Genomic DNA, 12,871 nt, shown 5'->3' with positions numbered 1-12,871 from the left:
TCTCTCACCTTTTCCCCCTAATCAGACTCTGTTAACTGTAAGGTCAGATCCTTCTAAGGACACTGGACTTGTATCCATAAGTGAAATAGTTGTTTTTCTCCTTCTCTTATGTCCTTTTTTTGCATAGTTTACTTTAAAGCAATGTCCATTTTGTATAGACACAGGAAGACAGTTAATATTATGCTTTTGTAACTTGGGAGTTAATTGACTCCAAATAATATTCAGTCCTGGGCATCTGCTTTCTCAACTTAAGCCTTAGTTGCCCTTAGTTCCTAACACCCCCAAAACAGGGTCCTGACGAGGGACTGGATGGACCCAGGGCAAGCTGTGAGCTACCCTGGCATCAAAATGGGCCAGGCTAAAGCGCCACAGTACTTAACTATAAGTTAAGAACATGATCATGGCCAAATTCTGTTATGATCCAAAAAGTAATGACTGAATTATGACCCTGCTAGGGTTAGGAAAGACTAATCTGGCCTGAGCACTGTAGTCTGAGATCTATAGCAAGATGTCCGCAGGAGAGCAATCCTATAAGCTTAATGTATCTCTCATGGTGTCCATACAAAATGACTAATATTGTGAATGTTTATATGTTTGTTGGACTAAGGAAAGAAGAAACACACCCATAGGTGGAATTTCGCTCTTGGGTGGGTTGTCTTACTGAATGAGACTCTGTCCTAGAAGAAGCTTCCCCCAAGGGAAGGATTTTACCTCTGTTGGTGTATGACCACACCTACGTGTAACTATTTGTGAGGGCCCCGCCCTGTCCAGCAGGTAGGACCCTTTGTGGGGCTGAGGAGGGGACGCAGCCGAATGAACAGACGCAGAGACAGAGGGAGGAGGAGAAAAGGAGAGAGAGAGCTTTATTCACTGGCAGCTACAGCATTTTATACTTGCCTGCTGGGGGGCAGGTAGTGGTATGCGTGCCCGGACCCCATACAAACAGTAGTCAATCACAGATTGTGACATGTTCATCTATCGTGTCAGGCACGGGTATCGGCTAATGGAATGGTAAGGTCAGTAAGGTCAGTAACGGTGACCTTGTTAGAGAAGTTTTAATTAGGCCCCTGTTTGAGAAGTGCCAGGCTCTGTCTTACTTGAAGATAAGAGCCAGGATTGAAATATGGCTTCCTACAACTATTACCTCCACCCCTCATGATTTGGGATTTAACTAAGGCTGTAAGAGTGGGCTGGGGGAGGCAGAAGCAGGAAGGAGAAGCATGGAGGAGGACGAGGGGGATCAGGGAAGGGGGATTCAGAGGAGGAAGAGAATGGAGATAGGAATGCAATAAACTGCAACTGACACCAACCAGCCTGGCCCTCGTTCCCTCCTTCATCCACCCATTGCCATTGGCTGCCCTGGGCGGGGGGAGTGGCACGAGATCTCCAAATGCAGGCGGTGAGAGAGAGAGCCGCCGCCGGCCTTTTGTATTTATTTTTTGAATACCCAACAAAGCAGGGGAAACTGAAAACTGAAATGAAATGAAAACTGGAGAGAGCACACAGGTAGGGCACTGCCTCCATGTGGCCTACCTGGGTTTGAATCCCTGGCACCACCTATGGACTTCTGGGCCCCACCTGGAGTGCTCCCTGGGCCCGGCCTGCAGTGCTCCCTGAGCCCCACCTGGGGTGCTTCCTAAGCCAAGAGCCTGGAGTAAGTTCTTACACAGGAGCAGGGAGCCCTAAGCACAGCCAGGAGCAGCCTAGCCCCTGCAGTCCCCAAGAAAAAGAGTTGCAGTGTGAAGAAATATGTATTTTTAAAATTTATGAAACAGTGGTAGTTTGTCTTTAAGTTTTTCTCTACTGCACAACTATGCTTTTTAGTGCAGAGAGAGAGTAAGAGAAGGAGGAGGAGGAAGAGGAGGAGGAGGAGGAAGTGGAGGAGGAAGAAGAGGAGGAGGAGGAAAAAGAGAAGAACAATAGTCAACTTCTTCAAATGTCAAATTATAAAATAGAAAGAAAAGGGCAAAGACGGGGGCAACCGTTCCACAAGGATCAGGAAGACCTCAACGCTCCAGCACCCAGCCAGCCCCACACGTTGGATAATAGAATGTCATCTTCCGTAGGGGCAGCACCTAAGATTTGGGAGAATAACTCTCACTCCCATCTATCCATCCCCAGTGATATCTGAGTCAAGAGTTAAATTACAGGTGCTTACTGTGATGGCAGATGGATTGTGTGGCCATCCCCCCAGAGCCAATATGTTTCTTGACGAATATCTTATTGTTGATGAATAACACTGTCATCTGTTTCCAGCTCTTGACTTAGAAACGGGGCCATGGACTCGCTTCTATTTAACACAATCCTTCATCGGCTGCTTCTCCATTTGGAATCATCATTTAACTTCAAGGCAGCTACATCTACGAGTTAGATTTTTGACCTTTCTGTGGTCGTGAATAAATGACAAGCTTAAGAATAGGGCATATGACCCAGACATCATTGAGACTGACAAGAATTATCTGCATGATTTATGTATCTTCTTACGAGTCATTAATTATCAGTTTAACTTAGAAATCTCAAGTAGGACTTGGGAATTTTGATTTGACATACGAATCAGAGTTGTGTCATTTTGCCAATTTATAAATTTTATAAGATGACAAACACTGATAAATTATCTAATTAAGTGTCATCCTCGTTGGAGCGATGTAGCCCAGAAATCAACATGGAGACTCATGTTCTCATTCTTTTCATTTCTATTTATCTCCTAACGACAGCACAGCGTTCCATTAAAATAGGCTTTTGAGCTGGAGACTTAACTTAAGAGTCAAGTGTCGAGCTGATCAGATCTTGCCCGATGCCTGTCTCAGTCGTGATTTCCCTTCTCCGAATGTCCAAGCACAGAGAGCAAAGCTATCTCGGGCTGAGGGCAGCTCTGGGAACCCCCCTGGGCTGCCTCTTCACCTCCAAGCTCTGGATCAGAGGAGAAACGAACTGTTGAGTCTGTGAACATCTCACAATACACATGGACCTCAGCCCAAGTGCTGTCGATTTACCCAGCGTCTCTATTCCTCTAGCCCATGTCAACCTGATGCTCTCCAACATAGATGGGCTCTCAGAAAATATTTCTGTGCTCTTCTTTTGCTTCCTTTGATTGATCATCCTTTAAGGGTTGAAGCTTTTGATACTCTACAGAAATGGCCTTACTCACCCAACTGGAATAAATGAGGAGAAATATTTTTAATATAAGGTTTTTTGTCATTGTTTTTGTTGTTTACATTGCAGGTTAGAAGTTATATAAAATAAAGTACACTTCCAAAAGCACATAGGCAATAATGCTGTTATGGGATTTGGTACTTGATATATTTTTTGCAATGTCAACAAAGAAGGAAGAGTTTGATTTTGAAAGTAAGAGTACTTAAAATGTTGGGCCTGAGAGACACTACAGTGTTTGCCTGGTGTGTAAATGACTTAACTGATTCAACCCCTGAGGCCACATATAGTCCTTGAGCACTGCCAGTAGTGATCCCTGAATAAGTCCTGAGCACATCAGGGTAAGCCTCAAAACAACAACAAAAAGAACCCTACCCCCGTCAAATATTCAACATGCTTGAATGTGCCCAGGGAGACACACACACACACACACATGCACATGCACACACACACACATACGCACACACACAGGCACGCACACACGCATATACACATACATGCATGCTCGTGAATATCCTTGGGGGCAGTTTCTCAGAAGCTCTCTGCTCAGCTGAGAGAGCAGGTTAGTTAGTTAGTTAGTTAGTTAGTTAGTTAGTTAGTTAGTTAGTTTAGCAGTTACCTAGGCCAGGTAACCGCTGCCTCTTTCTCATTGGCTCAGCTCTATCGACATTCCCATCAGACAGCGGAGACCACCCTTGAGAGTCCAGGTCTGGCTGGGGGCCTGGCAGAGGGCAGCATGGGCACCAGACCCCAGGGATGCCCAGACGTGTGTGAGCCAGCAGGAGGCGAGCGTGGAGCAGCAGGTGGTGCTCCCGGGGCCCTACCTTGGTAGGCAAGCTTGAAGCCTTGGCGGTTCTGCGAGTGGTCACTGGAGAAACGCACGAGCGTCTCGTGGGTGGTGCTCAGGAGGGCCGCGGGCAGGTCAGGGCCGCTGAACTGCCCGATCATGGGGCTGGTGTGGAACGGCCCGTTCTGGATCTCCAGGTAGTCGTGGTTCGCCTCTGTGGAAAAGTTCAGGAACTGGATGTGGACGCCTGCAGGGAGGGAACGAGCGTTAATGACCCTTCCCGGGAAAACTGGAGTGGGGAGAGCACGACTCCTCTGGGAGAGACGGGCGTGTTGGTCCCCGCTGACTTGGGCTGTTTCCCTCCTTCCATCAGGGCGTGACTTCCCGGCACAGATGTGCAGCCAGGCTGCTGAGGTGGGACCAGGACACGTGGACACAGGCATCCTGACCAGCCACGCAAAGGATGCAAATGTCCGACCTATCACCCACACGTGGATCTGGGGCTGGGCCCAGGAAGAGGCCGTTATAGCACTAAAACACGCAACAAGCTAAAAAAAGTGGGTTGCAAAGGGGGGACCCAACATCACGCAGTCATGTGTGCATCTAGCTGGTTTCTGCATGAGCAGTGACTTGGCATCGGCAGGAGGTTCTGGGTAAGCACCTCCTGCCACCCACCATTTCCTCCGACAAACCAGCATAGTCCGACAGAGACCATTCCACCACCCTGGGGCAGCATACTGCACGGGGACGGCTGGGAATATATCAAAGGAGAGAAACAAAGAAGGAGAAAGGAGAAATAAGATAAAGAAGAAAAGAAGGGAATAAGAGAGAGAGGGAGGGAGGGAGGGAGGGAGGGAGAGAGGAAGGAGGCAGGCAGGAAGGAGGAGGGAGGAAGAAAAGAGGCAAATAGGAAGGAATGACAAAAGGATGGAAGGGAGGAAAAGAGAGAGAGGAGAAAGGGAGGGAAGGGAAGAGAGAGGGGAGGAGAGAAGAAGGGAGGGAGAGAGGAAGGAAGGAGGAAGAGAAGGGGCGGGGAGTGAGAGAGGGAAAGAGGAAGGAGGCAAGCAGGAAGGAAGCAGGAGGAGAAAAGGAGGGAGGATGAAGGAAGGAGAGAAGGAGGGGAGGGAGGAAGGAAGGGAGAGAGGAAGCAGAGAGGGAGGGAGGAGGGAGAGATGGGGGAGGGGCGGAGGGAGGGAGAAGCATCTCCTCCAGCTGCCCTGGGCTCTGCCAGGAGCTGCTCTCCCAGAGCTGCACCTGTTCCTGTTTCTCTTCCTCATTCGCGGTGTCCTGCACCCGCTTTCTTTCCTGGCGCACTGTGACCCTACAGAGGAGCTGCAGTGACTGGCCGTGGTGGTGATTCTCAAGTGCCCGTCCCGGGAGCAGGCGCTCGAGCCTGGGGTCCCTTCTCAGTTCCCCCTCCCTGAAGCTGAGCCTGGTGCGGGCACTGAGCCTGCATTATCTGGGCACAGACCCACACAGAGCTGCTGCTGTCCACCTGCCTCACTTGCGGTTGCAGACGCAGAAGGACTCAGGAGGGAGAGGCACGGGTGGGGCAGCAGCTCCCTGGGCGTGGAGGGAGGGAGCACCAGGAGAGGGAAGCAGGAGAGGGACCTGGGCTAGCGTCACTCGTGATGGAAGATGGACTTAGGGCAATTGGAAGGGCAGGATTAGCATTTGAGCAGGGTGACTGTCCATCCGCTCTCAGTGGCCTGAGACAGGCCCTGACCCGGCCATAGTCTGGCTTAGACGGGCCTTGGGCACCCTGTCTTGGCGCCTGGAGACAGGCGGGTGGGAGCGGGGGCGGGGGGGGGGGGAAGGAGGATGCGGGGGGGGGGAGGGGGGGATGTGGTGGGGAGGTCCCCGCCTGTTCTCAGGCCTCGGCTGGGGGGAGCAGGGGTGCAGCGGGCGTCTCTCCTGAGACAGTGGGAGCCTCGTGTGGCCGCGTTCCTGACACCGGGCGGCCAGCCATGACCCATCCTCACATGCAGCAGAACAAGGGCAATGCCGGCACTCAAGAAGGCAGAGCTGGACAGTTCAGCGTCCCTGCTCCCCATCCCACTGGGGCAGCAGGGAGTCCAGAGACGACTGGAGAGGGGTGGGGAGACCTTAGTCTCCGGTGTGAACACGCATACACATACATGAAAAGAGAGCATGCATGTAAACATAACACTCGCCCAATGCTACACACTTGTAAACACAGCACACATAGATAATACATGAGTGGACATATATGTGCAAACATGACACAAACTCACAGACACATAAATGCCTAAACTAGACATGTGTAGGCATGGCACAGCAGTATACTACACACATAATTATAACACACAACAACACACATACCTACATATTCACAGGGTAAACATGGCACGTGCAAGCTCATGGACACATATACACCCTCACACATGTGTGCAAACATAGTGCACATACATGTACAAACATGGAACCCCATGCTCACAGACACACATACACTTGCACACATATCCTGTCATAAGCAACACGTGTGTACACATGAGGGCATATACGCATGCACACGATGTACATGGGCACATAAATATATAGTCATGGATACACAAGTAAATACAGACACAGTACATGCATAGTCACATGCACATAAACACAAGCAGACACATGTACACAGGCATGCACACTCACTCATACACACAAAACACACATGGACACATGCATGCACACACTCACATAAACACACAGATGAACACGTGTCTGCAGATGTGTAAGCGACCCAGGAAAAAGCGCACAGAGCTGGTAACAATTAGGAGTCACGACATCTTCCCTGTGTCTGCACACCTGCACACGCATGTGCCCGTATGACCAACGGCCTTTGCTTGCAGGCACATGGCCCGCTTCACACCTCAGTGCCGGGATGCTTGCAGGGGTGTCCTGAGCCATCACTTGGAACTGAGGTGGTGAGTGGAAGCTGGGGGTCCTGCAAGGCCTGACAGAGCCGAAGACCACCGTCCTGATGAGGGTCACGGCCCTCGGGAGACACGGGGGCAGAGCAGCAGACTGGAGAAGGCGTGCACGTCCTGCATGTACTCGCAGGCAGCGGCCATCCTGGGCTGAGACGGGTGAGGGCAGGCCAGAGAGGACAGGGCCACGTGCCCACCGCGTCCTTCCATCATGCTGGACTTTGCTTGTGGAGGGCTCAGCTGGACTGAGCTTCTGCCAGTCCCGTTCTCTGGACTCTGTGACCTCACCCCTTCCCGCCGGACAGACCCTGCAGCACTCGGCGCTGACCCCGGGCACTCACCGTAGCCCACGGGCAGCGAGATCCTCCAGACGCAGTCCAGGTTGTTGGGGTACGCGCCGGGAAAGCCGGGGCTCAGGATCACGCCGCCCAGGCTGGTCAGCGTCCCTCCACAGGCGGCTGCAGAAAGACCAGGGCACTAAGCTGGGGGCTCCCTCGGGGGCACAGGGGCAGGCGGAGGAGGTGGGGAGCATGTCCCTACCGATGCAGAGTGGAGACGGGTAGTTCCAGCGGCGGACGGTCCCCGGCATGCAGGAGATGTGGGAGCGGCCCTGTGGGGGGAACAGGTGGGCTCAGGGTGGCCCCACGGGCCCCCTCCGGGTATGACAGAGAGGCCGACCCAGAGCCAGAGACCATACCGGGATGGACACAGACCCACACCTACAGTCACTGCCAGGCTCTGCCAGCTGGGGGAGCCCTCGAGCTGCTGACCCTGGTGGAGGGTCTGATGACCTTTGATGGCCCAGGGATGTGTGCATGGGAGGGGGTCAGAGCTGCGCCCGACCAAAGTTCCCCTGAAACAGTACAGGTGCTGTGTCCTAGGATAAAGGCACGGCTTCCTGGGTGCTGTGTCCCAGGCTAAGGGCACGGCTTCCTGGGTGCTGTGTCCCAGGCTAAGGGCACAGCTTCCTGGGGCCCCATGGGGGAAGCAGCGGACTCACTAATTTCCTGGCCTTGTGCAACAACTTGGCCAAGCCCTCTTGGGTCTCTGTCGATACGAGACAAGAATTTTTTCCAAGTGGTAGAAAAAGGATTCTGGAGTAAAATTATCCTCTGCAACCAGGAGGTAAATAAAACAGAAAGACACACGCTGCTTCCCCTTTACCAGTTCTTGAGCAAAGCTCTGAGATAGTCTGGGAGACTCTCGTGCTGACCCCAGCTCACCAGGTGCCCAGAGTGGGGCTCTGGGTGGGGGGAGTGGAGCCTGGGGGTCCTGTGCCCCCACGCGGAGGCAGACTCTGGAGTGAAAGGAGAGGCTTAGCTGCTGCACTGAGGGTGTATGTTCATGGAACATGTGTGGGAGCACGGTGCACCGAGCACTTGCCTAGAGCAGAGGTGTGAGTGGTCAGCGGGCTGGGGGCCGGTGTCCCACGCACCCACCTGCAGCGTATAGCCGGGCTCGCACTGGAAGGACACGACGTCGTTGACCATGTAGCGGTCGCCCGTCTTGATGGCGTTGCTGGGCATGGCAGGCTCCTGGCAGGCAGCGAGGCCCACGGCTGTGGGAGCAAGGGCAGACACGAGGCACCGCGGTGCTTCACGTTAGAAGGTCTGACCTGTGCCTGAGGCAGACCAGGCCACGTCGCCACGCCTGAATTCACAGGGAAATGTGAGCTCGACAAATCGGACGAAACAGGGAGTGATGGGATTATATTTTAAGGCGTAATGATCCCTTCGATTATTAGCGCATTGAATTTACTAGTGTGCCAAAGTGTAAGAATAAAATCTCCTTTTACTCTCCCTGGTAAAGGATGACCACCCTCCCGGTGAGAGTTTCCACGCTTCCTTTCCTCCATCCTTCCTTTTTCTCATGTGTACCAAGCACCAGTTCAAGCTCCTTCCCACCTTTCCCAGAATTATTCTCTATAGCTGGGTCCTGTCTGTCTTTCTCTCCTTCCTTCCTCCCTCTCCTAGCAGGCTGCAGGGCCGTCCCAGCCTCCCACCAGAAGCTCCTCTCTGCTAAGTGCCCATGCGAAAGCAGGCCGGATGTCTCTGCGACGTCAGGGATGATAGCAGGCCTCCTGCTCCACCGGAGATCTCAAATGCGAGAAGGAGCTTCTCCAGCTCGATCCCGGTCTTCTTAGGGGTCAAGTCTTACAGCTTAGAGATCACAGAAACACTTAAACTCTGCTGTGGCTCAAATGTGGCTGCTGGGAAAATACCTCTTGAGTAGGGCAGTGACCCCAGAGACAGGCTTGTCTGGGCTCAGAGACCCACACACCAGTGGTTCAGACACAGTCGCTGAGTTTATGCATTAGCTGGGAGAGATGCAGTGTGAAGGGGTCGCTACGGCTCACCGTGGACCCAGAAATTAAGTATCTTCCAACTTACTAAGACAAGCTAAATCACAACAGTAGTGGAATTTAATTGAAAAGAGATTTAATAATGAAAAGTGTCATCCTCAAGGAAGCATCGCCATATGTATAAATCAGATTTCTATTTCAGGCCCTCTTTAAATGGGGAGTAATTAACAATGAAAAGAAAAGGCCCATCTGGCTTATGTTGCTAATGCTTTATTTAAAATGTAAATATAAGTCCAACTTGACTTCACAATTTATCCTCACCCCTCTCTTAAATTTCCCTAAATCGTGAAGAACCCTACAGCACCTGTTTAAAATCGTGTGTCTTGGATAAGTGGCTGGATAAATGCTCTCATTGAAAAGTGAGCCCACGGTTCACACGTACAAGCGAGCTCCGCGCTCACATATTTCTATCCTGAACCCGAGGAAGCAAAGCAGCCCGCCCCTCCGCTCCAGCTGAGAAGAAGGGCCACTGGGCTCTGACCCAGCAGGGCCTGAGGTACAGGCTCCCGGCAACAGCACGGTGAAAAAGAACACCTTCGTCCAGGGGATGCGAGAGAGCCCTCTGAGTGCAGGAAGGAAAGAGGATTCACACACACACACTAACACACTCACACATGCTCACACACACTCACATGCTTCACATATTCACACACACTCTCACGCACTCACACACATTCACATGCTTCACTTATTCACACACTCACGCACTCACATATTCACAGATAATCTCACATACACTCACATGCTTCACATATTCACACTCACACACTCTCACAAATTCACTCTCTCACACATAGACTCATGCACACTCACACACGCACACACTCACACATGCTCACACACTCACATATTCACAAAACTCACACTCTCACACACTCACACTAGCTCATACTTTCACACAAATACACTTTCACACACATTCATAGACTCTAATACACTCTCACAGACTCTGATACCCTCTCACGGACTCACACTCACACACACTCATACACTATCACAACTCACACATTCTCACACAAATCACATAAACTCTCACACTTGCACACATTCTCATATACATTCACACACTCACATACTTATACATGCTCTCTCACACTCAGTCTCAATCACACAAATCACACTCATACAGACTGACACTTACATGCTCTCATACATATTCACACATTCTCATACACACATACTTCTCACATTCACACATATTCTCACACATAGACTCTCAAACACACTCATTAACACACTCACTCACACACACCTTCACATCCACTCAAACACATCCACTAACTCTCTCTCTCACACACACATGTCAGAACCTCAAACACTAACGTCTCAGCAGCCACTAGCTGAGAAGAGGCCTCTAGTCCTCAGAGGCCAGCGAGAAGGCGTCCCTATGCCTGACACAGACTCTCTTGCAAGACCGGGGGATTCAGTGCTGGAACCAAGAACAGAACACGAGCATGAAGACCCCCGGGACAGACAGTGCAACTCCCATGCCCAGGCCCAGAGCTGTGGTGGGGCAGGAGCAGGTTACAGATGAGAAGCTCTGCGTGGGCAGGGCCGAGCTGGCATGAGCTGAGCCTCTTTCGTTCTGAGGGGGGCAGTCAGAGAGTCTTGCTAGGAACAGCTGCAGGGAGAGCCCGCCGGCCCCAGAAGGCAACCGTGAGGTGGGGAGAGCCACTCTCAGAAGAGCAGGGTGCCTGAGCCCTGGGGGTTTCCTGCATGGGACACACAATGGGGGTGTGTGAGGCTGAGGCTAGACACTGCCTCTGACCAGATGCTTCATAGTCACGACCAGCTGGAGGTCAGCTGCTTTGAATTCACCTTTTGGCGTTGGAGCCACACCTGGCAGTGCTCGGGGCTTCCTCTTGGCTCTGTGCCCGGGGATCACACCTGGCAGAGCTCAGAGACCGCACAAGAGACCTGGGATCAAATCCAGGCCATCTGCATGCAAGACCACTGTCCTCCCCCCTGTGCTTCCTCTCCCGGGCTCAGGATAGACTGTGGACACTGAGAATATTCGGAGTAAGTGTCCGGCATGTCAGGCCAACGTGAGAATAGTTTGAAGCCCGCAGCAAGCTCAGAACTCAGCCCAGTTCAGCTTCTGTGAGCCCACAGACGGCTGAGTGAGCCCAGGTCCGTCTGGTGCCAGCAGCGACTCTGCACTCCTACCCCTGACCTCTAGCTTTGACAGCAAAGACATGCGAGGTACATGTGAATGCAAGAGGATGCTGTCTGCCCGGAGACGAGGTGTCAGAACCACACCTGGCCATGTTCATATTTGCTTAATCTCACATGTCTGAACAGGAGACTGATGTCAGGAATATCAAACTGGTCATGAGACTGACACAAGGCTCAAAGATCTAGTGGAAAGAGAGCCTCTGTGAAGACATGGAACAACTTAGTGAGGCAAGAATTAAGAGAAAGAATCAAAGGAAAATTCCCCGGGGAACATCTAACAGTCAGAGATGAAGCATTCACCAATGAAAGAACTGATATGGCAGAGGAAAGAACCAGAACCCTTAAAGAAAGTTAATATCATGACACAAACATAAAGAGAGAAGAGTGAATCAAAATTGAGCTGAGCAATGGTAACTGTGAAACAGTATCTAACGGTTTAATAGGGATAGAAATGGAAACCCAGAGCTAGTAGAAAAGGAGAAAGGAAAGAAGGAACATCTGGGACAATAATGAACAAGAATTTTTTTATGAACTATAAAAGACCAGAAATAACAAATCCATGAGCATCAAAAAAACACACATACACACCAACACACATACAGATACATCATGGTTGACTTGGTAAGATGAAGGACAAAATATTGGAGTAAATAAGCCAGAGAAAAGGGTCAAAAGCATCAGACATAAAAGATACAGCTGACTTCTCATCATGAACTATAGCATAAACTAACAGTGGGATGGGCTTTCAACCAGCCTGTTCCACTGAGCACAGGCATCTTCCACCACTTACAGACCACTGTTATCTCAGTAAAAGGCATCAAAAACTCCAAATTGAAGAGGGAAGTGATGACTTTTCCTCAGAAAAGCAATTTCGAGAGACTTTATTTTTCTCCCAAAGGATAAGAAATAGTCAAGGAAATTAGTTTTCAAAACAGGAAAGAATTTAGACAGAGACTTGGATTTATCCAATAAAGAAAGATCCCCAGAGATGGTAAGATGAGGGGGAGCACACAGGACAGTTCTATTTTTAACCACTCGAAAAGACCATTGTCTCAAACCCCGAACAGCAAAATGGTGGGCATGGAGGCTTACTTAAGGTGAGACGTAAATAAGAACCACAATCGCAGCCAGGAAGAGAGGAGAAAGGCAGGAGCGCGTCATGTAGTTGTTCCACTGCACTCAGAGGGGAGCAGTCTCATCTCAAGGTGAGCTACATCCAAGATGCATATTTTAAATGTTAGGGAGGTCATTAAAATTTTATTGTTTGAACTAATAAGTCTGTAAGTGGAGATGAACAGGAGCAATAAAAAAGATCCAATTTAACCAAAAGCTGGTGGGAAAAGGTGGAAATCATAAACTATAAATAGGCCAAATAGAAACACTCTCATACCGTCTTCCAAGCAAGCCTTGGCACACGCTTGTGCCTTGATGCATGTGTGTGATATAAACAACACACAGCTGCCAACG

The 12,871-nt window shown here is 50.7% G+C and overlaps 1 protein-coding gene across 2 annotated transcripts in view; it reads right to left on the bottom strand.

The window, feature by feature from the left end:
* The window catches only part of CSMD1 (CUB and Sushi multiple domains 1), a 980,559-nt gene that overhangs the window by 78,012 nt on the left and 889,676 nt on the right, over nucleotides 1-12,871 (bottom strand). For both annotated transcript variants that reach the window (XM_055136180.1, XM_055136183.1), the window contains exons 38-41: nucleotides 8,307-8,425; nucleotides 7,408-7,477; nucleotides 7,209-7,325; nucleotides 3,975-4,184 (exon numbers count right to left, since the gene is read on the bottom strand). In XM_055136180.1, coding sequence (XP_054992155.1) covers nucleotides 3,975-4,184; nucleotides 7,209-7,325; nucleotides 7,408-7,477; nucleotides 8,307-8,425 — 516 coding nt within the window. The remainder of the gene's footprint in view (nucleotides 1-3,974; nucleotides 4,185-7,208; nucleotides 7,326-7,407; nucleotides 7,478-8,306; nucleotides 8,426-12,871) is intronic.

The sequence above is a fragment of the Sorex araneus genome, chromosome 1 (genome assembly GCF_027595985.1).
Source record: "Sorex araneus isolate mSorAra2 chromosome 1, mSorAra2.pri, whole genome shotgun sequence".
Lineage (NCBI taxonomy): Eukaryota > Metazoa > Chordata > Mammalia > Eulipotyphla > Soricidae > Sorex > Sorex araneus.
This window is presented reverse-complemented; position numbering and strand designations above follow the sequence as displayed.